General features: G+C 51.7%; 1 protein-coding gene across 1 annotated transcript in view; it reads right to left on the bottom strand.

Annotated features, from left to right (window-relative positions):
• The window catches only part of UMODL1 (uromodulin like 1), a 108714-nt gene that overhangs the window by 22960 nt on the left and 59691 nt on the right, over positions 1-26063 (bottom strand). The window contains 4 exon segments of the mRNA XM_057504873.1: positions 2451-2495; positions 14069-16444; positions 19319-19519; positions 25482-25566. Coding sequence (XP_057360856.1) covers positions 19338-19519; positions 25482-25566 — 267 coding nt within the window. The 3' untranslated portion in view covers positions 2451-2495; positions 14069-16444; positions 19319-19337.

The raw sequence follows: 26063 nt of genomic DNA, 5'->3' as shown, positions 1-26063 counted from the left end.
CTACGCTGATGGACAGTGACTGTAAAGGAGTATATAGGGGGGACCTGGTATAGGGGAGAGCCTAGTAAACAAAGTATTCGTAAGTATTCATCATGTAAGTGTAGATTAATGAATAAAAAAAAAAAAATGCAGTTCCTATGTGGTGACCTCTAATGAGTTCTACACAATAATATAAAGGACATATAAAAGTGTAGGCAAAGGGTCTGTTTGTGTTTATACAGAGGATCAAAGCCTAATTTGGCTACCCCGAAAATGAACTAAGAAACGATATGAAAGAGAACTTCCAACATCAGCACTCTCGGGAAGACTCATGCCAGAAGATGATCATCAAAAAACCCCAACAAAGATCCACGCACTGCTACAGCTGTAGATGCACTCATCCCACCAGCTCCTGGACTTGCCATGGGAATGAAGGAGATATCTAAGCTGGCCTGTGCATACAGTAAAACAACAAATTTGACTGGATCTATACTGTTGGAACTCAACCAAGAATTAGGAGAAGTGCAAATTGTAGCGCTCCAAAATCTTACAACTACAGACTATTTACTGTTAAAAGAACATAAGGGATGTGAACATTCCCCAGGAATGGGTTGTTTTAATTTGTCTGATTTTTCTCAAACTATTCAAATTCAGTTAGATAATAACCATCATATCATTGATAAGTTTTCACAAATGCCTAGGGTGCCTAACTGGTTTTCTTGGTTTCACTGGAGATGGCTGGTAATTACAGGTATGCTTTGGTTATGTAACTATACTCCTATTATGTTAATGTGTGTGCGCAATTTAAGTAGTAGCTTAAAATATATACATGCTGAAGTTACTCTACAAGAAGATATGTCAAAGAAATAATCAATCTTCCCATGTTTTCTCCCGCCTGCTACTTCTATAGCTTTTCTTCTTCCTTCCTAATTACAACGAATTCTTAAATAGAATTCGTGCCTCATATCAAATTTACCGAGTATCATAACTCCTCCAAGTGGTAAAGATACCTCAAGACAAATGCTGGGCATAGAAGCCACAGGGCATAAATATGCAAAGAAATAAAAAGCTAACCATTTCAAACAATAAGGCTTCTCTCTCACTTACCAACTTAACATTTCCCTGTGTGGCCCCGGAAGATGACTGGTTAGCCAGAGACGGGTAAGATTCCTCAAGGGAGGAACAACCTAAGACAGGCACAGTCGCTGGGGGGTCATCAGGTGAGAAATTGGGGATCAACAGAGGTGAGGCTTAGAACCTCACCCCCCCTGTTCTGAGAGAAATCTTCTGCATATGTGGATGTTTTATTGCCCTTGTCTAGCTTGGATTAACACATAGTCTACAGGCACACACCTGATCATCTACATTTGCTCTCTTACAACACTAAACTATGTTTTCTACCTTTATGTTGTATCTACCTACCACCTCAGCATCTTATTAAAAATAATAAAGAGAGAAATGTGGTATCCACATATAAATCAAGTATAAAAATCAAATGTGTATTCATATTTGAACTGACTGTTTATAGTTCATAATGCATGAGCAAAACCAAAAGTTTCTGTGATGACTGCCCTTGTGCTGTTCACCATGTAACTTATTCACTATGTAAGAATTTGTTCTCCATGTAAGAACTTGTTCGTTATGCTTCAGAAGATTGGAGACTGACGAAAATTAGGCTTGGGGTGGATTAATGATTGTGCATTGAGCATTGACTCCCCTATACAGAATTTTATTGTTGTTAACAACCATTTGATCAATAAAAATGAGAGATGCCCTAACAACAACAACCAAGAAAAAGTACACACTTCCAATTGTAAAATAAATAAGCAACCGGGATGTAATGTATAGCATAAGGAATATAGTCAAAATATTGTAACAACTTGGTATGGTGATAGCTGGTACTTAGAATTATCATGTATATAAATGTTGAATCACTGTGTTGTACACCTGAAACTAATGTAATGTAATACTGTGTGTCAACTACCCTTCAATAAAAAAAAAAAAAAAAAAAAAAATGTATGTTATGTGTATTTTACCACACAAACAAACAAACAAACAAACAAACACTCAGTGTTTAGTTCATCAAAATGAGGGAGGAAAAAATGGAAAAAGGAGCAAGATGAGAGAATTAAACCCAGCAACACCCCCAATTATCTAAAATATAAATGGGCTAAGCACTCCATTTACAAGGCAGAGATTATCAAAGTGGACCAAAAAACAGAATATATGTTTTCTACAAGAAAATACGTTTTCTTCCAGAAACCTGCTCTAAATATAACAACACAGGTAAAGGTCAAGAATGGAAAAGGAAATACTGTGCATATAACAGGAATGAGATTAGCTGGACTACCATATTAATATCAAAGAAGACTTCAGAATAAGGAATAGCACCAGGAATGAAGAGGAAGATTCCAGAACGATAAAGGAAAAATTCTGTCATGAGGATATAACAACCCCAAATGTGTACGTACCTAATTACAGAGCTTCCAAAATACATAAAGGAAAAGCTGACAGACCTAAAAGGAAAAACAGACAAATCAACAATTTTGTTTAGAGATTTAAATGTTCCTCTCTCAATAACTGATAGAATAAGTAGACAAAAAATTAGTAACAATACCACCTTTACACAGAAACATAGTGTTAACCCAACTGCCTAATTTACAGTTGTGGACCCTCCACCCGACAACTGCAAAATACATTCTTGTCAAGCACACACAGAACCATATGCAGGGTCATAAAACAAGCCCAAATAAACAGAGCAGTTCAAATTATGTAATGTCTGCCCTTTGACCATGAAAGAATTAAAGTAGAAATCAACAGAAAAGTAGGTAGAAAATCTCCTAAATATTTGGAAATTAAATAACACACTTCTAAGTAACCCATGAGCACTTCTTGCTCATGCTTGATGCTTTTCCACCTGCATTATCTAACCGCACCTTCGCCCCCATCCTCTGGATTTTCGGCCTTTCTCTGCCCCACAGCTTTCGGAGTGCCTCCAGGATGGGGCACGGAATTGGGTTTGTCCTTGTTCAGTTGATCCCATTTACATTAAATAACCTGCCACACACTTGACCTGCATTCTCTTGTATTTTGGGGGTTATACTTTCTCTTCATATACAAAGATGTGACCTCCCCACACAGCTTTGTAGTAATGGGGTTTGTGGGGCGCTCCTCACTTAGCCCCACATGCTCTGCTTCTCAGAACCAGAGCAGGTTCGGGGACACTCCCTGTGCCTCAGGTGGACCTCACCCCCCACCCACTGGGGAGGCCCTGCCTCCGCTGTGATTTCTCCCACGGCCTGGTCTGAACTGCCACCTCGCACCCTCTCCCCAGCTCTCCTACGCCATAGCTTTCACTGACCTGCCACCTGTCTGTGGCCTGGGGTCACATGCGGCCACATCTCCTTAGACACAGACCTCATTCTCTGGTTCTTGGTGGGCCTTCCTCGTGGGGGGAAGGGGAAGGCCGAATTACATCGCCGTTTTTTAAACTGGAAATCTTGTAGTGCATTTTAAAAATGCAACAACACTGACTGCCATTGCCATTTTCACTGCATTTTTTTCTACGTAAGAAGAAAAAATGGATATTTTCCTTATTCAGAGAAATTCTAAAACCATTCTTTTATATTGCTGCATGGGTAATTGAAGTGAGATAGTCTGTAAGTTAAATATAATAAGGTCAGTGAGTAAATCCAGTTTCCTACAATGAACAAAATGAGAGCAAATATAATTTCTCAGCACAAGTAAATAAAACAAATAGCATAATCTCCAGGTGGAGAGGTTTGTGAAATAACCCATTGTAATTAAAATACTCTCCCAGGGAAGCTTCTTGCTGATGGTGACTCAGTTTTATGACAGCAAGACACCGACTACTGTGGATCTAATCTTGAGTAGGATCCTAGGGAGCTTGGGTTCTTGTTGGTCTCAGATTTGTACACTTTTTCAGCCTCTGTGCTTGCCTATACAACAGCAGATAGTGTCCACCCGAGGACATTCTCAAAGACACGTGTCCCCTCCTCTTCACCCCACTGTCCTCACCTCAGTGTCCTTGGAAACCGTGGTCCCATTTCACCTACATTCTACCAAGCCTTCAACCAAGGTGTGGGCATCAGAACAGTCAGTCTTTCCTCTCTCCGGTCATGGCTCCTGACCTTGACCCTTGACCACTGGGCACAGGCTTAGGGGGCTGTCACCCAAGAAGCCCCCATGCTCTCAGCCAAAGGTGGGGCAATGGAACTCTAGCTGGGACCCTGTAGGTGAAGTGGGTGGGGGGCATACCGGCTGTTTGTGTGCCTGTGTGAGTGTGTGTGAGAGTGTGTAACCAGCTGGTTACCCTGGCCCATGAGTAGGCACCGGGGATTGTTCCCCGGTGGCAGCCCTGTCCTGCCATGGTCTGCCTCCTTCCCCTCTGCCTGAGGCCAGCAGCTGCTCCCGGGGCTCCGGCAGTTTCCACTGACTGCAAACTCCGAGCAACATGAGAGGAGGCGCCAGACTGTACCTCGGGTCTCAAGGGACTGGTGAGGAGCCCGAGCAAGTGAGGATGGGGTTTACCAGCACCATGCAGGAGCTCCGCAGCCTCGGGCCAGGAGAGTAACCTGTGGACAGGACCAAATATTTTAAGACCACTTCCAGGAAGTATTTTGTGTCATCTCAGAGCGTGAGTCTATCCTGGCACTGATATTCACCAGGTGCAAACCTCAGTCTTCCATCTGTGAAATGGGGTGAGACCCTGCCGTCCATGGGCTGGTGCATAAGGAAACAGCTTAGCCTAGAGCTGCCACCCGTACAACTACCTAGCTCGGCGTTTCTTCTGGGATCCCATCTCCCCTGCTCCCCCACCCCATCATCCCACCCCTCAGGAGCTGCATCGCAGCATGAAGCCCTTGAGGCCTGTGCTGCTTCCATCATTTGCTGCTGAGCCCTGGTTAAGGTGAAGAAAGGGGACCCACGTGGATGGTGTCTACATCTGAGCTGCCTGCCCGGGCCCCTGGGGAGCTGTCTCCCCACTAACTGCTGTTTATCCTTACAGCACACCTGGGGCAGAAGCTCAGCTCCCAGAACGCAGGATTCTAAGGTGCCCTACGTCCTGGGCTCTCATCCCCAAGGACCCACATAAAGAAAGTCTTTGTGAGGGATGCCAGGCATTAAGGGGCCCTCCTTGCAGATACAGGGGGCGGGAGGTGGCAGTCCTGAGGCCCCCTGGTGTGCCTAGAAGACCCCTGCTGCTGGGAGCTGGCTCCCTGCAGAACCCTGCCCAAATCAATGCTTTCTTTCCCCTCTTCCATTTCCTCTGAGTCCTGGGGGAGACTTAAAGGACTCACCAAGGAGGCAGCACATACAGCTGCATACATGAATATCCCCCATTGCACTGTTTATTGAGCACCGACTATGCAGGAATTGTGCCAGACTGTGCACAGCCAGAGCCAGTGGTAAAGGCAGGAAGGGAGCTGTTCTGTGGTATGTGATGTGAATTGGGATGGGGAGAAGCCACGAGGGGGCCAGGAGAACAAAGGAGGGACTTGCCCTGCCTGGGGCCAGGATAGCCTCCTGCCCCCTGCCCGAGACCAACAGGATCAGTCTGGGGTGGAGAGGGGAGGAGTCACGCCACACTGAGCAAACAGCATGTGTACAAGAGGGAGCATAGGGAAGGCGGAGGTGCCTATGGCCAGGATCCTCCCCTGACCCTTAACTACTTGATGAGGTAACTGGTCCGCTGCTAGGCTACTGCTTCCACACCCACAGGCAATAAGCTATTATTGTCAGTGTTACTATATAAAGAGCTCTGCCCAGAGACAGAGACCGAGATGGATGTGGACTTGCCAGGGGCAGACGTGATTCCAATACTCTGACCTGCCACAGTGAGAATCAAGCTTGGTATAAACCCTTTTACCCTCAAGTTCCGTTATTCAGTCTCATCAAATCCAGAGTGAACTTGCCAGGGTCAATCCACCTCAGGCGAGACAAGGAGGGTTCTGGAAAAGAGGCAAATAACCACAGAGCATAGGTGACAGAGATATGTAATAGCATAATTAGGAAGTGATGATCTTTGAGCACTTGTTACCTTTGTTTTAACATAACTTATTTAGTTTTACATTTGTATAATTTGATAATAACAGTTGCTTAAAGCTTGAAAGCGCCTGCTGGCCCCAGCACACCCCTGCAGGCAGAGGTTGGACCTTGGGAGGCCAGCCAGTCCAAGTCATGGAGTGAAAGGTGGCCATAGAGGGTGCAGACCGAAGTGTATCACCCCAGCTGAAAGCTTCCCAGACCCTACCCCATGTAGCCTGTGAATATGTTATCTTACATGGCAAAAGGGATTACAGTACACAGATGGGACTGAAGTTGTTAATCAGCTGGCCTTAAAATAGGGAGATTATTCTGGATTATCCAGGCAGGTGCAAAGTAATCACCAGGGTCCTAAAATGTGGCAGGAGAAGGACGCCAAAGCTCAGAGTGATGGGAAATGAGAAACACCCAACCAGCCATCTGCCTTTGAGATGGAGGCAGGCCCGTGAACCAGGAGCTTTGGGCAGCCTCCAGAAGCCGGAGAAGACAGGGCCGAGTCTCTCCTAGGGCTCCGGGAGGAACCAGGCCTGCGTTTTAGCCCAGAGATTCTCGCAGCCTCGGGGAGTGTGAAGTCATCCGTTTGTGTTGTTCTGAACCACACAGTTTGTGGTGATTCGTCACAGCAGCCGCGGGAAACCAGCACACAGACCCTGCTGCTCTTGGGGTGCTGTGAGCGGCTGTGTGGGTGACCGTTGGGGGCCTGGGCAGTCGCTCAGCTCTGCTAAAGGGGGAGGCCAGCAGTGTGACCTCGGCAGTGGGGATGGGGACTAAACAGGATCACGAATGGAAGGCTTAGTGGGTGCGGGGGAGCCCTGGGCTACAATCATGTTTAGTGCTGCATACGCAAGGCAGGCACGCACGTCCTCACTCAGCCTCTCTGGGGAGGCTGGGCTCCTTCTTCCAGACACAGCCATGGGTGAAAGCCAGCCTGTGCCCTCAGGACAGGGCTGCTGTGCATCGTTTCCCCACAGATGCAGCTGCAGAAACTGCCCATCTGTCCGTGGCACGGCCCCATGCCAGCCAGGCCATGGGCGTTGTTTGGCTTTGTCCTCCGATGGCTGGGGAGAAAGCCATCTTCGGTCGTTACATCGTCAAGTAGCCACCTTCCCTACGCTCCCTCCTGTACACATGCTGTTTGCTCAGTGTGGCGGGATGCCTCCCCTCTCCACCCCGCCCCATTGCCAGGGCCTCCAAGCAGATCAGCAAGGCAGTGTCTTGCCAGGGGGTTTCAGCCCTGGGCAAGTTCACTATGCATTCATTGAGACTGAGGAATGACAATGGAACATTCTTAGGGTAAAAGGGTTTATTACCTGGCTTGTTCACCCCACCAAGGGTCAAGCACTAGAATCACTCTGCACCCAGCAGTCTGCAGGTCCGTAACCCCCTTCATCTCTGCCTCCACCCAGAGCCCTGGGCAGAGCTCTTTATATAGTGACTCAGTCAGTAATAGCTTATTGCCTGCAGGTGTGGAAGCTGTAGCCTAGCAGCAGGCCAGTTGCATCATCAAGTAGTTTAGGTTCAGGAGCGGATCCTGGCCATAGGCACTCCCATTTTCCCCACACCTCTGCTGCTGTGGGACGTAGGAGACTCAACATTGCATTCAGATGTCCATGTGGCCCACACTCAGGCCTGCTTTGCAGGTGTTCTACCCTCTCCCTAAAGGTACATGGATATGACATGGGTGGGGGCTTGTCCTGCCTTCCACAGATGCTGTCAGCACAGCTCAAACTGGTGGAGATGTGTACCATTGGTGACACGGGCTGATCCCACTTCATTCCCTAGCAGCCCCTTGGGGTCTCATTGCTGCTCTTCTCCCTCCCTCCTTCTCTTTCTCTCTTGCCACCCCCCACCCCCTCTATTAATTTGATCACACAATCCACATAGTGAACTTTGCAATACCTGGGCTTCTTGGCACCACCTTGGTGAAGAACCATGAACAGCTGGTGGTTCTGGGCCCGGGAAAGGATGTGCTGGGTACACGACAGCCCTGTGTCTGGCTGGTCAGGATTTGTGCCCAGAGAGTAGGATGTGGCCCCTGGAGGCCAGCCTGGGCACCAGCAACTGCAACTCGTGGGGGCTTCAAAGCCTGTGAATGGGAACCGTTGCCCTGCAGGAGTGGGGGGTAACACTGGCCACTAGCCAATAAGCCCCAACGGGTGGTACCCACGTTCTGGGGGCACCAGTCATGGGGCTTGAAGAGGCCACCTGACATATCTTAACATCAATTTCCTCACCTGTGAACCTGAGAAAATGCCCACACCCTCCTCACTAGGTGTGAAGATCCAGTGACGAAATAGTCATGAAGGTCTAAGCCACCTACAGATGCAGGGAATTCAGTGTGAATTGAAATTAGGGTGTGACACTGTTCACACGGACTGATGGGGGTTGAGTTTTCATTCACAAAAGGCCAAACACTCTCTCCAGAAGCAGGGACAAGCCCAGAAAGCAGCAAGAGGACAGAGACAGGTGTAAAGTCATACCGGACACCCCAGAGGACCGGGCAGCCGAGAGCCAGACACAGGCCCGTGGAGCAGGAAATGCCCCCCTGTAGGAGCTGCAGCACCCCCAGAAAGCAAGAACTTGAAACTAATTCCAAAGAAAGTCAGGGGGGCAGTAGAGAGTTGAGTCTAATTGGTGCAGCCACCAGGAAATCAGGTGCAGGAGAATCAGAAAGCTTAGAGAATGATTTTCGAGAAACTGGGGACATGGCCTGGGGACCAACTTCTCAGTAGGACATGGGGGTCCTGTGTCAGAGTGACTCTTAGAAAAGTTCATCAGTGACCTGATAGAACCATGTGGAATGTATGTGACTTAAAATCCAACCACCAGATAGAACCATTCAGAATGTCAGGTCTCAAATCCAGAGCAAAATCTCTTGCACTTTGTGATGGGAATCCTGTTCTTACTTGGGGTGGTGAAATCGTTTCTGGGGTAGAAAAGCTTCTTTTAACTCCAGAAATGCTTTGAATCAGAGGCAGATGATAAAATAAGTCAAAGCTGTTGTGTTAATACTTTGCTATGGGTTCAGGAATAGCCCATGTATGTTTAAAGGCTTTGCAGCATTGAAGAAAACCAGCTATGTTTAGGACTCCCACAGCACAGCTTTTTCTAGTTTATCCCACAGAGTAGCTAATTCTAGTTGAAGCTGTGCCACACTCCTCATGAGCTGGTGAATCCAAGTTCAAAGGAACAAGAAATGGACTAAACATGTCAACAGAATCGGCGTGTCTGCTAGAACCACGAGCTGCCATGTGTCTAAGTTCAGTTCTCAGTAACTTCAGAGTTCCTTGGAGTACATGGGCCACATACAGAGTTGAAGCACCTTGGAAAGAAACTAAAATAAGTTTGTGAATACAGTTTAACATGCCCAAGAGAATTTAATTAAGGAATCGATAGGTTAACTAATTAGGTTTTCATCACTTGACTTGATCAAATTCAAAAGATTCCCCTTGAAATTGATGTTACAAGTTCCCAGATGTATGTAAAATAAATACAGTAACAAAGTAACAGGATTCATAAGTTGGGGTTATTTACAGAAAGTAAATTGTCTTTTAAAATTAACCTCTATATAAAGGGCTGACATCCAAAATATATAAAGAACTCACACACCTCAACAAACAAAAAGCAAATAATCCAATTAAAAAATGGGCAGAGGAGCTGAATAGACAGTTCTCTAAAGAAGAAATTCAGATGGCCAACAGACACATGAAAAGATGCTCCACATCGCTAATCATCAGAGAAATGCAAATTAAAACCACAATGAGATATCACCTCACACCAGTAAGGATGGCCACCATCCAAAAGACAAACAACAACAAATGTTGGTGAGGTTATGGAGAAAGGAGAACCCTCCTACACTGCTGGTGGGAATGTAAACTAGTTCAACCACTGTGGAAAGCAGTATGGAGGTTCCTCAAAAAGCTCAAAATAGAAATACCATTTGACCCAGGAATTCCACTCCTAGGAATTTACCCTAAGAATGCAGCAGCCCAGTTTGAAAAAGACAGATGCAACCCTATGTTTATCACAGCACTATTTACAATATGCAAGAAATGGAAGCAACCTAAGTGTCCATCAGTAGATGAATGGATAAAGAAGAGGTGATACATATACACAATGGAATATTATTCAGCCATAAGAAGAAAACAAATCCTACCATTTGCAACAACATGGATGGAGCTAGAGGGTATTATGCTCAGTGAAATAAGCCAGGCAGAGAAAGACAAGTACCAAATGATTTCACTCATCTGTGGAGTATAAGAACAAAGGAAAACTGAAGGAACAAAACAGCAGCAGAATCACAGAACCCAAGAAGGGACTAACAGTTACCAAAGGGAAAGGGACTGGGGAGAATGGGAGGGTAGGGAGGGATAAGGGGTGGTGGGGAGAAAAGGGGCATTATGTTTGGCATGTATAATGTGGCGGGGGGCATGGGGAGGGCTGTGCAACACAGAGAAGACAAGTAGTGACTCTACAGCATCTTACTATGCTGATGGACAGTGACTGTAGTGGGGTTTGTGGGGGGGACTTGGTGAAGGGGGGAGCCTAGTAAACACAATGTTCTTCATGTAATTGTAGAATAATGATACAAAAAGAAATTAACCTCAATAAATGACAGATCCGACCTTCAGTAACCGTAGGGGGGTTTCCTGTCCTCAGTCGCCTCCTGTGCACGAGCTGCCCCGGGGCAGGGGGAGGATGGCCGGCAGGTCTGGCTCCTGGCCTCCGATGAGGAGGGCTTAGATTCAGTCTTTGCCCAGGCTGTGCTGCGGGGACAGGAAGGCTGCCGGGAGGAGGGTGGGTCACATGGCCCCGACCACACAGAGCGGGAGGTGCATGGGAGAGGCCAGCTTGGGCAGAGAGCTGCCCACACCTAGTAAGGCCCCCATGCCCGCCCATGAATGCAGGGTGAGCCAATTCCTTCCCACAGGGATGGCGAGCCAGCTGGTGCAGGGGGTCACGGTCGCAAGGCACCCCAGAACACAGTGGGGAGCCCTGGAGCCAGAGGCCACACCGCCACGGTGGTGATGTAGCTTTCGGGATGGTGTGAGTGTCGAGGTGCCCCCCCATCTTCAGCCAGAGCCTCACGGCCAGCCTCCTCCCTGGGCCACCCACCTCTCTGACCAGGGGTCCGCACGGTAGCTGCATGACTGGGGGTCCCAGGAAGACGGAGCTCAGGGCCTCTGACCGCCTGCTGGGAGGGAGACCTGGGGACTGTTGTTGGGGGGGGGTTCCGTCTGACAGTCCCAGCCCCTGTGGGTCATGCCCGGTGCCGACCCCCACCCTGCCCCGGTCACCTCGGGGGCAAGGGTGCTGGAGCAAGTGCGGGCACATGGCTGGCGCTCATCCTGCCCCACCCCAGAGGCGAGGCCTCGTGCGGCCCCCACCTCGTGACTCTACCATCGTCCACTGCTGCCCTGGGCCAACAACACTCTTTCCAAGGCTGGAGCGCCAAGGGGCAGCGCCATCCGGTGCAGCCGGGCCTGGGGTGGAGGCGGCGGCGGGGAGGTCCTGCCCTAAAACGCTGAGCCTTGCTTGGCAGGCCTGCCACTCACTGATCAGTAAACCTCATCCTCTGCACCCCCAGGAACACTGCGGGGCTCACGTCTCCCGTCTCCGCACTCGGAAACGGGGCTGCTGCCGCACTGCTGTGGGCCCAGCTCTGGCCACCACACCCACTGCTCCGGAGGGGCCCGTCCCTAAGGTCTCGGGGCTTCGCTCCTCCTCCCACAGTCTCGCCTCCCAAGAGGGCGGCCGCAGACATGGGTCCTTCTACAAGCACCTCATCCCAGCACTGAGCACAGAGGTCCGGCCCTCATGGCGAGTGGTTTCCTCAGTGTCTCTCCGGTGCCAGAGGCAGAACGCAAGGGACACCTGGTGTAGGCCGACCCAGGCTCCCCCAGAGCCCCTCAGCGGGTGCCCCTCAGCCCTCAGCAGGCGCCCCTCAGCCCTCAGCAGGTACCCCTCACCTGAGCGGGCGCCCCTCACCCCTCAGCAGGCATGCTTCGCCCCTCAGCGAGTACCCCGCACCCGTCAGAGGGCGCCCCTCACCCCTCAGCGGGCACCCCACACCCCTCACCCCTCAGCGAGCACCCCTCAGCCCTCAGCTGGCACCCCTCACCCCAGCGGGCACCCCTCACCCCTCAGCGGGTGCCCCACACCCCTCACCCCTCAGCAAGCACCCCTCAGCCCTCAGCAGGCACGCCTCGCCCCTCAGCGAATACCCCGCACCCATCAGAGAGTGCCCCTCACCCCTCAGCGGGTGCCCCACACCCCTCACCCCTCAGCGAGCGCTCCTCAGCCCTCAGCAGGCGCACCTCACCCAAGCGGGCACCCCTCAGCCCTCAGCAGGCATCCCTCACCCCAGTGGGCGCCCCTCAGCCCCCAGAGGGTGCCCCCTCACTCCTCAGTAGGCGCCCCTCAGCCCCCACCAGCCCCTCTCAGCCCCCAGCAGGCGCCCCTCACCCCTCAGTGGGCACCCCTCAGCCCTCAGCAGGTGCCCCTCAGCCCTCACCAGCCCCTCTCAGCCCCCATTGGGTACCCCTCACCCCTCAGCGGGCGCACCTCGCCCCTCAGCAGGTGCCCCTCAGCCCCCAGCGGGCACCCCTCGCCCAATGCCAGGTCCCCGCCTGCGGCCCTGGGGAGGCCTCCCCGTGGGAAACAGACGGTCCAATCAGGCTTCCGGCGCCCAGAGGACCCTCCGACAAGGCTGCCGTCCTTCCCGGCCCCCAGAGCTCCTGAGAGGGCGCCAGCAGAGCCCGGAGCCAGGCCGAGGGCAACAGTGCTGCAGACTCACTCAGCACCGTCCCAGGTGCCCTCCTCGCCAGTGCCAGGCCTGGCCGAGGGAGTCGGCTGTGGAGCCCACCTCCCCCCTGCGTATCGGTTTCCTGGGGCTCCCACCGGCTGGAGCCCACCGGCAGGAAGCCACCTCCCCGGGGGAGCTGCTCCAGGGCGGCCTCGGAGTTGGGGGCACCGCCCAGGATGCTCCAGCCAGGAGGTGACCACTAGACAGACACAGGGTGGACAGGCAGTCAGTCCTGACCATCACCCGCAGGGGGATCTTCTGGTTGAAGCAGAAACCACGGGAGAAGAGAAAAGCCTGGACAAGACCTGGGTGCTCAAGGGCTGCCGCGCGGCCTCACCTGGAGGCCACCTGACCTAGACGTTTCATCTGCAAGAGGCCATAACCCACCTTCCTCTGGAAAGCCTGCTGCATCGGTGCTTCCATTCCTTGGGGCCCAAGCTCCCCACAGCGCTGGCGCCATCCCCGTTTCATAGGTGGGCAGCAGGCTCAGAGAGACCGGGTGGCCTGCCCTGCAAGGGAGGGCCTGTGCCTCTAACCCTGACACCATGATTCCCACGGTCTTTGTGGGGTGCACCCTCTGGACAGTCCCTGGGTTAAGGAGCCCTCAGAAGTCCTTCCGGTCGATTTCTTCCCATCAGAATCACTTTGGTGTCTGGGGTCTTACAAAGTGAAAATCCACACTCCCTGTGATGGTGGGAAGGACACTTCCCCACTCAACAGTGGGTCACTCTCCAGAGTCCCAGGACCACCCCGGGGGCCACAACTCCCCTCTGTGCCCTGCACGCCCCCACCTTGCCTGTGGGACCACCCCGGGAGCCACGGTTCCCCTCCGTGCCCTGCACGCCCCCTCTTGCCTGACCATAATTTCCCAGGCGCTCAGACCTGGAAAGGTGCTGCAGCTGGGTCCAGGCCGAAGCACGTCTGCTCTGTGACACACTCTCTCTTCCTCAAGTGGCCCGGACCTCCAGCTCTGCCGCAGCCCTGCACCCCTGCTGCCCGCGGTCGCCCTGTCCCCTCCCGGGTCCTCACTCTGGGAAGCCCCCACCCTGGCCCACTCCCAGGGTTCTGCTGTGCACGGGGACTGCTCCCCAGCGCGGCCGCCGCTTTCCTCACGACGGACAGGCGGGGAGGGAGGCGTCTCGCTCCCTTGGGCGTCCGGGAGGGAACGTGCCCTCGCTTCACCGGAAGCAGCACGGGCCGTGCGTCTCAGTGACTCACCGCTCTGAAGGCGGCCCGGCCGTCCACCCTGAGACCAGTAGCATTTCCTGAGCTGTTTCCAGGGACCCCGGGGCACCAGCCCAGTAGACACGTGCCCCGGGAACGACTTCCAATTCCCCTTTGTTTGCAGACAAGAGGCACAAAATCAGCCAAAAAAAGAACCCACTAGAGAAGCAAGGCTGTGGTCGGTGCGGAAACGGACCTCCCGCCCTGGTCTGCGGCGCCATCTGGCGGGGGCTTGGCGCAGCGCAGCCCAAGCCAGGGTGTGCGGAGTGGGCACAGGTGACTCCACTTCCACCGGTGGCTCCGCCTCCACGGGACCCTCCCCCGCACTGGGAATCACAGCCTAGGATCCCGAGCCGGGAAGGCCTGGGGCTGCAGGCGCTCTCTGAACGTGGGAACTTCCAGGGATCCAGAATCTCAGCTCACCGAGCCCCACCCGCCTGGGAGAGCTCCTGGGGGTCTTTCCCAGAGCCCCTGAGTTGCAAGGTCCTCAAAGGCCCTCCTTCCCGTTCCTCACCAGTGAACCAACCAGGTCTTCTCTGGAGTAACAGGAAGGGCCTGAACCAGGAGGGAGAACGTTGGATTTCCATTCTGAGGTGCTCGGACCAGTCGCTTAAATTTTTGGCCTCAGTTTGGCTATCTGTGAAATGGATTTGCCGCTGCTAACTCAGGATTGTTGCAAGATTTAGATGAGCACAGGGAGAATGTGGGTGTCCTGTTCAGTGCCCTCCCCACCCCCACCCCGCGCACAGCTGCTGGACGGGAGCTTGCACCACAGCAGCCCTCTGCGGCCTCCGTTCCAGCGCCTCCACTTCCCAGCTGTCCCACTCTGAGGAGCTGCGTGTCATCTACACTTCCTCAGCTGTGAAGTGAGACTTCCCAAATGTGGGAGGCTTGTTTGGGGGACTGTCATAGGGCTCACAACCTGGGCAAACTAAACATGTACTCTTTTTTAAGAAAGGCAAGTGACAGGTTCTGAGCCAATATCAGAACAAATGGACGACGCTCAAGAAGAGCCAGAGACTCCTTCCTGGCCTCCCCAGCACCCAGCACAGCGCCCAGCCCCGTGGACGCCAGGTGAGCCCATGACAACAACTGAGCCCAACAGAGCAGTCAGCACGTCGTGTTTCAATGTCAAACGCAATTTATTCTACTTGTTCAAAGTCAGTTAGCCACACATATTACATATGATGATCTTTGCTGACTCTGAGACTATACATCAAGATAGTTTCATTTCCCAAATGTTCTGTATTAATGGATGAGTGGCAGTTAATTATATTCAACAAAATTAATCTCACAAATTAAAAACTAAGACCACATTATAGTTCTATCTAAGCCTATCAGGAAAAAGCACTATTCTCTCAGGTGTTAGTTATCAAATATAATTGAATTTGTTTTAAATAAAGTAAAAGGCATTATCTGTTAGCACAGTGTAATGGAGAAAATTTTAAATTAAAATATTTAGATTCTAGATCCGTTTCCCCATTAATTCATTTTGTGACCTTACATAAATGACTCACCCATCCCTTTTCTGGTTTCCCATGTGTAATGGGTAATCAGTTATCATCCCTGTGGTAAGATTATATTTTTAAATGGCTGTGAAAATATTTGGAAAAATTTAACAGTGATGTGTGTATAATGTTATCTCTACTTACTATAAAAAATTTTGTATTAATAGTGTCTTTTAAATCACTGTTGTGTAGATAAAAACTATCCTGGCAATGCAGGAAAAAGTTAAAGAGCATATACGTACACTAAAAATAACATTAGCAGTGTTTACGACTGGCCCATTGTTAAAGGAACTTGAAGTGCATTTTTCAAATATCTTTGAAAATGTGAAATATGTATTTGACAAAGAGTGTCAGATGAATGGACAAATGAATGGTAAGATGGATGGATGAATGAGTGGATGGATGGGTGGATGGGTGGATGGTTGGGTGGGTGGATAGATGGATGGATGGATGGATGGATGGATGGATGGATGGATGGATGGATGGATGGGTGGGAGGGTGGGTGGATGGATGGATGGGTGGGTGGTAGGCACTAGATGTCAACAGCAAGCAAACCAGGAAGGGCCACTTGAGGTTAGGATAGTAAAGGGTCTGAGAGCTCTGGGGTTGTAGAGGTGATCTGGGTCATGGCAGAGCTGCATTCAGGCTTGGTCTAGAGCACTGGACGTCCCCGGTACCCTGCCCACTTCTCTGCCAGCTCCTCTCACCCGCCTGGTAGGTGTTGCTCGTCTGGGACCTACACAGGTGATGGGCCTCCTGGGGTCAGTCAAGGCTGTGGTTTCATCTCTGGGGCTCACCCAGGCTCTAGATGTGGAACCGAGCAGGCTTCTGTCAGTGCTGGATGCTTGATTAACAGCTGCCTGGGTGGAGAAGGTCAACCCGGGTCAGTTTGGAAGCGGGGAAGAAGAGGCTCCTGCAGGAGAAATCCCAGGAGTGTGGAGGGTCACCGCAAGCCCTGAGGACAGGACTTCTTGCTTTCTGGGTGGTGACAGTTTGTGCCCAAATAAAAGAGCAGTGACTTCCAGAGGGCACAGAGGAATGGGAGCCACGGTGGCTGCGACCTAGTCCCTGGTGAGTGACGCTCCTACACATCAGGGCAAGTGTGCCTGGCATAGAGCCTTGAGCTGGTCACACCATCAGGACCTCAGGGCCTTTGCACTGTCTGTGGAAAGCCCTCAAAACACGGGGCTCGTCATGGAGTGAGGCTGCATCAGTGCTGACTGGTGGGGGATTGTCTGTTTGATGTTTTCAAAGAAGAGATTTTTGCAGGAACTTAAGAGCTAGTGGAGATGTTTTTCACTTTGAAAACAGAAGCCTCAGGAGAAATAAGAGAAGATGAGAGGCCACTTTTCCCTCCAGTATTTTAATTCCAAGGAGGGGAACGTGCAGCAGGGCCTTGGCACCAACGCACCAGATCTTAGAAATTCAGCAGAACAAGCTCTGGCCGGCTTGTTGGGATTCACACTTGGAACATGAAGTAAAATTCACTGAAGTTCCCTTGTAACTCTATCTGGGGTGTGCTGGCTCCAGCCTAGCACCCCCTGGGGCCCAACGGCTGAGACCTGGGATGATGCACTGTGAGCTGTCAGGCATCCCCGGAGCAGAGGGGCGCTGAGACAGAGGGAAGGCGTGGCCAAGGGGGCCTCTGCTGAGCCAGCAGCTTGAGCGGGCAACGCCTTCTTGGAGGAAGATAGTCACCTGGGAAGGGACAGCACCTGGCAGTGATGTTGTACTGTAATTTGGTCTCTGCTGGGTGACCCAGGGTGATCCACTTGAGCTCTCTGAGCCGATTTCCTCATTTCAGGGAGGAGCCAGTATCTACTACACTTGGCTGAGTTGTTTTAAAGATCTGTTATCTCAGGAGAATAAAGGCTGAACTGGGGAAGGTAGCCTTGGCTGGGGGCGCTGCTGGCCCCAGCGAGGAGACAGGGAGCAGAGGCCAGCCGCCGCGGGGCATGGCCATTCAACAGTATTCCCTGATGGGCGACAGGATGGAGCAGGTCAGTAAGGGGAAGGGTCTTCATGACTCAAACCTCGTGGGCCCCAAGGCAGGGACCACACAGCACCAGGCTGAGGAACTTCTTTTTGTTCAATTAGAGTGGAAAGTTCAACTGAAAGTTCCTGCTGGTTACCCTGCTATTTGGGACCCTCAGGGGTGGCAGAGGACCCTGGCTAGCTAGAGCAGGACCTGCCTCCCCGGAGGGCTCAGGGGTCTTTCCTCCTGACCACAGCAGTGTTTCTCCCACTGTTGGGTGCCTGGTGCCCTCAAGAGAATTGTGGATCATCAGGGGGTTGCCAAGATAAGAATTCTCCAAAGCCTCCAGCGCACAGAGAAACCGAGGGGCATTGTTCTAAACACCTGCTGGTCACGTGCCCATGTATAAGGAAGCCCCGCCCATCACGTGCATGCCTGTGTGATGCAGGCCTGCTTCGGGCAGGACTGAGGCCTTGGGAGGGAGGTGTGTGAGGACCGTGCCCCCTCGGCATGGCCCTGGGCACGTCAGCCCAGGAGCTGGATGCCTCCCCATCCGAGGTGGGTTTCTCTCACATAACGATTTTGTGAGGACAGGGAGAGAACAAGAGAAAAATAAACCTCTGCCACCTCTGAGGAAATACTAAATGAGAACACTGAAATTACCTCAGTTGCACCTCCTGAGGCACTAACGCCTGTCAGGTGAGGGAACTTTGCAGCAGGTGAGAGGGGCCAGAGAAAGACCACACAGGTAAAGGAGCGCAGGTGAGGGGTCAGGTGAGGGGGTGCAGGTGAGAGGGCACAGGTGAGAGGTCAGGTGAGGGTGCAGGTGAGAAGGCACAGGTGAAGGGGTGCAAGTGAGGGCACGGGTTGAAGGGGCACAGGTGAAGGGGTGCAGGTGAGGGGCACAGGTGAGGGATAAAAGTAAGGGGAGAAGATGAGGTGCCCAGGACGCCCAGGTGCAGCCCTGGACCCCAGAGCCAACCTCAGGCCGCAGTCCCCATCCTAATCATGAGGTACCTCTGACCACGTTTGGAGGCAACAATCATGGACAGCTGCCACATGTGGCCTGTGATCTTTTTCTTCTTTTTAAAAATCTCAGAACCTTACAAAAATAACAGTATTGGCATTTCTCTAAAGGTCTGTACTGACAACAATGCACTCTGATGTACGTCCTTCCTCCCTGGTGGGCCACGTCTGGGACACGTGCTCATTTGACAGGCTCAGGAAAGCATGTCTTGGTCAAAGGTTTGAATGTTTAAAGTCATGTAAGCTGGTTAGAGCACTGCGGTGATGCTGGGCGCCCATGACACCATCCAGGACGCGTGGGATGGTGGCTGGTGAGGGCCACGTCACAGGGCATGGGACAGAATCATCAGGAATTAGCACACAGGGAGGCCCTATGTGCCTGCTGTCATCTGACTCACCTCCATGCAATTGGTACTGATGCCACTCACCCACTTACAAATGAGGAGACCAACATGAGTGGGGGGCAGATCTGGGAGCTGAGGGGCGCCTGGGGCCTGCTGTCACACCTGCTGTGCTGGGCCCGTCCCATGGGGCCAGTGGCTGTGAGCGGGTAGAGGCTGATGGCTGACCCATCTGTCACCCGTTTCCCCTCCCACCACTCCTGTCCTTCTCAGGCAGGGAGGGTGCATCTCCACCGAGGGGCACGGAATGCTGACACCCACAAATCCACCCTTCACCAAAGCCATGGGGCTGCACCCTGCAGGCTCCGTGGATGGTGGAGGCTCCTCACCCACCTTCTGGCCAGCCAGGCCTCCTACTCATGGAACACCTGGTAGCTGAAGTTGTTGGACTGGGTTTTGAAGCTGTACTTCCTGGCCATTCTCCGGTAACGCATGACGAGCAGGGCAGCTGTGCCCGCCACCAAGGCCAAGATGGCCACTGCGATGAGGACGAGGTGACCAGCTCCCAGGCCCGACTCCGCACCTGGAGGCTCGCCTGCAGGGACGAGACAGGCGCAGGTGGGAGGCCTGCCCAGACCAGGAAGAACGTGCCTCCAGGGCCTGCACCACCAGTGGCCCCAGCACTGGGACGTCGCTGTGGGGGCAGAGCAGGGGCCTCAGCACAGAACCGCGTGCAGCAGCCTCTCCATCGGGACAGGAGCACATGCAGTGGCCTCTCCATCGGGACAGAGCTGCATGACAGTGGCCTCTCCACACGTAGCAGCTGCTTCACGGCATTTTTGTCTGGATTGATTGCTCTGAAGCACCATGGAGGGGAGGCTGCACTTGTGTGCCCAGAGACTGTGGGTCTCACAAGGTGACAGGGCACGTGACCCACACCTAGGAGAGCACAGCAGTGGGGCTGATGATGGGGGGCAGGTGGGGGCAACAGGCCCTCTGGGTGGGAGGCAGACAGCTCAGCAGGACTGGGCCACACGCCCTGCAGCCGAGCACTGCAGGCTGCCCCGACCTGGAGGGCCAAAAATTGCACAGGAGAGCACGGACCCAACAAAGTGGAAAACGGGGGCTCAAATAAATACTTGCTCACAAGCGTTGAGAGCAGCATCATTCACAGCAGCCAAAAGGCAGAAACAAGCCAAATGCCAATCAAAGGAAGAACGGAAGAACGACTGTGGTCTATCCATGTAGTGGAACAGTTCTGCCATAAGAGGAATGACATTGTGACACATACTACATGCAGGTGAACTTTGAAAACATGCTGAGTGAAAGACAGGAGGGGCAAAGGACCACAGGGAGTACAAGCCTGCTTAGAGAACTATCCAGAATAGGGCAAACCAGAGAAGAAAGCAGCCGGTGGATTCCAGGGCTGGGGCAGGGGCTGGGAGGGACACCCAGTGAGCAGGGCTGCTTCAGGGCAGTGAAGATGCTTTGGAACCAGACACAGGAGGGGCTCGTACAACACCGAATGTGCTCAGTGCCACTGAGTTATTTTTAAATGGTTGACTGCATGTTACGTGAATTTCCCCTCAATTTTGCACAGGAGAAAACTGCACTGCCTGAGAAGAAAGGCTACCAGCCAGACCTCTGTCCTCCTCCGCCCCCCAGGGGTGAGGCCTGGCCACCCCCATGAGGAAGCAGGGGCAGCGTGTTGCACAGTGAGTGTGACACTTTGATGGGCATTTCTATCATGTTCAACTCCAGTCTCCCTACATCAGGAAGTAGCCACCTGGGTGACAAGGGTACTTGAGGTCCCATTTCCTGGGCCGCTGTAAAGTGGATGCCACTCGGGCATGGCACAGGCCTACACAGTCAGTAAAATGGCCCAACAGTGGCACTGGGGTTCCCTCCAGGCTGCCTGGACAGTGAGCCAGCTGGAATGTGGGCAGCCCCTCCACCACAGGAACAGGGATATGGGGATGGTTGCTGGGGCAGCTGCAGCTTCCCAAGAGACGCGAAGCCCCAGGCTCTGGAGAGCTGATGGCAACTTTGTGGCCAGCCCATAAACCCAGCCTCTGGGGGGCACCTAGTGGGCCCTTCCCCTTCTCCTGGCCCTCAGCTGGGGAACCATCTTGTCCAGCACAAGCAGGGCTACCAGGAAGAAAGAGGCCGGCACCACTGAGCCGGAGCCAGGCCCCGAATGCCCACTCGGTGGACAAGTGAACCCGTGTGGCTGCTGCCTCTCCAGTGGGGTTTCTGTTGTCTGCAGCTGAACGCTCCAGACAGACCCACTGACTCAAGGCCGCTCAGGGTGGGGTCCACAAGTCAGGCGTGTCCGCTGGTTACTGTGGCCCAGGAATGGTTACTAGTCCACACAAGTTAGAAATGGAGAGTGAGTTTGTACTGCCCATGCCATGGGTGGGGGCACCTACCTGTCCAGGCGAGACCCCTCATGTGGGGTGAGCTGGGTGTGGGTCATACACAGTTGGACCACCTGTCAGTCTGTGATGGGTCAGGAAGTTCAATAAAAAATAACTGCACCTCTACCACAAAAGCTCTGGCAGCCCATCCCCAGGGCAGGGCGGTTGCAAATGGACACTCAACACAGCCCCGGGACGGAAAGTGACCAAGGGCCTTCTAGTACACCTGACACCCCAGAGCTAGGGCAAATGGCCCCTGCCAGGGACTGAGTTTCAGCTCAGCTGCTCTCTGGGGACCGCAGGCCCCTTACTTCTCAGTGACCTCGGTAACTGTTCCAGATCCTTTCTGCTGGGTCATTTAAGCATCCCATGAACAGTAGTCTAATCTTCTTTGCACAAACTGTTACTCAGTGAGTGGGAAATAATAAGTTATCTAGGAAAGCAAATGACCATGGAAGATTTCCAAAAATTAAATGCAAAAATCATGACGTTACACAATTTGTGAGTGACATGCATTCAGGGAAGAGACCTAAAGAGTTCTTCCTTAAAATTGCCAATACACAGTGCTATGGGTTGAATTGTGTAACCTCAAAAGATACACTGAAGCCCTAACCCCCAATATCACAGGAATGTGACCTTATTTGGAAATAGGGTCACTCAATTGTAATTAGGTTAAGATGAGGTCACACAGAAGAAGAGGCTCTAACCAATCTGACTGGTGTCCTTATAAGAAGGTGGCTGTGTGAAGACACAGACACACAGGGGGAAGCCATGTGACCACAGAGGTGGAGACTGGAGGATGCAGCTGTGCACCAGGGAGCACCACCCCCAGAACCCCGGGGGGCCTGGAGAGGATCCTCCCTCATGGCCACAGAAGAACCAGTGTCCTGTGGTCAAGGTGACTTGACCTCAGACTTCAGGCAGCCTCCAGCGCTGGGAGAGAATATTTTCTGCTGTTTTTACATCCCCCAGTTTGTGGCACTGTTTCCTGTGGCACCAGCCCAGGAACACTAACACGTGGTATGAGGCTGGAGTGGCCTGAACCCTGGAAACCAAGCCAGTGCAGCCCCCAGAGGAGAGGGGGGGAAATGAGGGAACGCTCAGAGCTGCTGGGAGAAGGCCAGCTTGTCCAGGTACCATGTGCGAGCTTGGACGTCCCCTGAAACCTTCTTCCCTAAAGTGAGGATGGTGGCGGGGGCAGGAGCCAGAGACAAGATCCTGAAGGGACCTGACCGCCAGCCTCTCTCACCCCTATTGTCTCCAGCAGTACCACTGTTCACTACATTAAGACATATACTAACATGTAGTATTCAAAAAGACATATGCATCCCTATGTTTATCGCAGCACTATTTACAATAGCCAAGATATGGAAGCAACCCAAGTGTCCATCAGTAGATGAATGGATAAAGAAGATGTGGTACATATACACAATGGAATACTATTCAGCCATAAGAAGAAAACAAATCCTACCATTTGCAACAACATGGATGGAGCTAGAGGGTACTGTGCTCAGTGAAATAAGCCAAGCGGAGAGAGACAAGGACCCAATGATTTCACTCATCTGTGGAGTATAACAACGAAGCGAAACTGCAAAACAGCAGCAGATTCATAGACTCCAACTAGCAATTATCAAAGGGGAGGGGTGGGGAGGGTGGGTGGGGAGGCAGGGAGAAGGAGATTAAGGGCATTATGATTAGCACACATAATATAGGGGGGTCACGGGGAAGGCAGTACAGCACGGAGAAGACAAGTAGTGACTCTATAGCATCTTACTACACTGATGGGCAGTGACAGCAATGGGGTGTGTGGGGGAGACTTGATAATATGGGGGAATGTAATGACCACAATGTTTCTCATGTGAAACCTTCATAAGATTGTGTCTCAATGATACCTTAATAAAAAGAAAAGTTAAACTCAGTCATTCTCCACCATAAAAAGTAAGGAATCACCCTCATATTTTGGCAATAAAGCAATTAAACTATCTTTAAAAATAGATGTAGTAAAATCCCCACCAACTGGGAGATTCTGTGTTTCTAAATCATTTTTCTGTATATTTGTATGGCACATTTGTGGAGCAAACAAAAACTAATGGTAAAATAAGAGAAAGAATGAAGAACAAAATAATTATAACCCTTGTTTTTAGCCCAACCTCATATGCTACTATTATATTTGGTGTTGTCTGCATTGGTTGCTAGCATAGTGCCCTGCTGGCTACAAATGATAACTAACATCTTTACAACAATTTCTGTGGACAAGGCACTTCATGAAGTGGGAATTATTATTAATTATTATTATTATTATTATTATTTTATTCCCATTTTATAGATGAGGGAAATGAGGTACAATGTAGCACACCCAGTTACAGAGAAAAAGCAGAATGCCTGGCACCTAGTAGGTAGAAATAATGAATAAGTGGGCGGGTGGGTGAGTGGATGAGCTGACGGATGGAGGAATGATGGCTGATGGATGGGATTCGGAAGACGCAGTCTTTTTCCCAAGACCATAAAGTCAGAAGCACGAGAGCCTCTGTTCAAACCCAGGTCTCTGAACTCCAGGTCCAGGGTGCTTTCTCCATGCCAATGGTTTTGACCTTTTCTATAATATGTATAAGTAAATAAAAGGCTCCATTTTTATAAACAAGAATGCAATTCACATGTATTCTCTTTCATATTAGGGCCCCATGTTGACCAGTTCTCCTCACAAGTAAAGAAATGAAGAAGGTAGGAAAGGTGTGTTGTTCTAGGGCCTGTGCCTGGGACCGCCTGGAACAACTATAGACTCCAGCCTAGACAGAACCCAGCTCCAGGAACCCAGAGTTAGTAGGTCTGGGGTGTGGCCTGGAACCTGTGCCTTTTTAAATTTCCCAAATGCTTTGAATGAGAACCAGCCTTTGAGAATCACTGGCTGGAGGCCATGCCCCCTCCAGCTTCCTCAGCTTCCCTCCCAAGTCCTGATCGGCGCCAGACCCCGGCTCGCGCCCTGCATCCAGAGGAAGGCCATCGCTGAGGAAGAAGAACAGCGCAAAAGGAAAATCAACTAGCGTTCGGGTTAGCTGCAAGAAAGAGGGAAACCCGAAAGGGCAGGGACCAAAAAAATGGAAGTTTCTTTCTTTCCGGTGTAAAAATTGGAGCTCAGAGCCCAGCCTGGCCCTGCAGCCTTGCTCCATGGTGTCCGCAAGCTGCTTCCAGCTCCCCGACCCCCTGGTCCTCATGCCCAACGTGATGGCTGGCTGCAACTCCCGTGCCTGCATGCCAGGCAGTGACAGGGAGATGACCAAGGACAGAGAGGCAGGCTGGGCACCGGATGTCTTAAGGAGGGCACCCCTTAAAAAGTTATTGACGGTCCCATCAGCATCTCCTTGGCCATAACCTACTCACATGGCCACTATTAGCTGCCAGGTTGGCTGGGAATTAGTTTTTATTTTGACAGCCACATGCCAGCTAAAAGACAGGGGTTCTATTCCTATAAAGGAGAGGAGAACAGCTATAAGGGAACAGCTGCCAGTTTCTGCCTTAATACCCAAAGCACACAATTATTTTTTCAAAACAAAAGATCTCAAAGAAAATAAAATATTTTCCTAGAAAATTGATAGCTTGGAATTTACATGGAATGTGCTGCCTGCCCAAAGTTTTGTGTTAAGGGAGAAAGCAATGCCATTGTTTTCCGTCTTCTGACTTAGGCACATCTAGAATAAATCGCTTTTTCATGTGCATGCATACCGACAAGCACATGCACACACACACACATCCCCAGAACCTCACCTGGCTATAGCCTGAGTTCTTTCCTGTGACACCCACTCAATGAATTCACTCAGAGAAAGGAAACTTTACTGGCTTCGGGTTACACAGCTCAAAATATTGCTTTATCTGAACTTGATCATGGAGATAATAGATTTCACTTCCCAGGGCTGCCGAGAGGAACAGATTGCATTCTGCAGGTAAAGACCCTAAGGCAGTGCTGGAAGGTCAGGCTGGGGGGTGGGGGGTAGTCTCAGTGATCGTCAGCTGCTCTTTCTACTGTTATGGGTCCTGGAGGAAAATCTTAAATTCCATGTTCCCAAGCATGGCTTCTTGGTTTACACACCGGTGAAGCAGAAGTGCCAGCATCGTTTAATTGTCTAAACCATGTCACCAACTCACCTTCAGCCCGAACGAGGGGTCCCCAGGATGCCTGGTGTATTGTGGGTTCCTCACCACGCCTCAGCGACTGAACATCATTGCAATTCTGTTGTTTTAAAGGAGAAACTTCGAATTAGGTGAGCAATGTTCACGGGAAGCTCACCGTCAGGAAGCTCACTGTCAAGGCTGATACTCTGGTGTTTCATCCTGCTGCAGACATCAAGTCATGGATGGACGAGCTCAGAGGGGAGGAAGGTCGGGGCTGGACTACCTGGACCCCGGGGAAGGAGGCTGGGCAGCAGGAGGCCGGAGGATGGGAGGAGCAGCGAGATGCAGCAGCCCCTGGGCTGTCCCCAGACCTACCCTGGCCCCCGTGCCCCTCGGAGGTGGCACCTCTGTCATGGCTCTCAGAGTTGCCTTCGAGTTCACAGCCCACTGCAGCCTCTAGCCCCTTTCATTACCATCGCCTTCCAGAAAGACTCAGGATACAATGCAATCTGTTTACACCCGCTTTGGGTTGCATTGTGTCCCCAAAAGATGTTGAAGCCCTCACCCCCAGCACCTGTGGATGTGCCCTGATTTGGAGACAGGGTCTTGGCAGAT

Source organism: Manis pentadactyla, chromosome 1, assembly GCF_030020395.1.
Source record: "Manis pentadactyla isolate mManPen7 chromosome 1, mManPen7.hap1, whole genome shotgun sequence".
Classification (NCBI taxonomy): domain Eukaryota; kingdom Metazoa; phylum Chordata; class Mammalia; order Pholidota; family Manidae; genus Manis; species Manis pentadactyla.
Note: the sequence above shows the minus strand (reverse complement) of the source record. Positions and strands in the feature narration are given on the sequence as shown.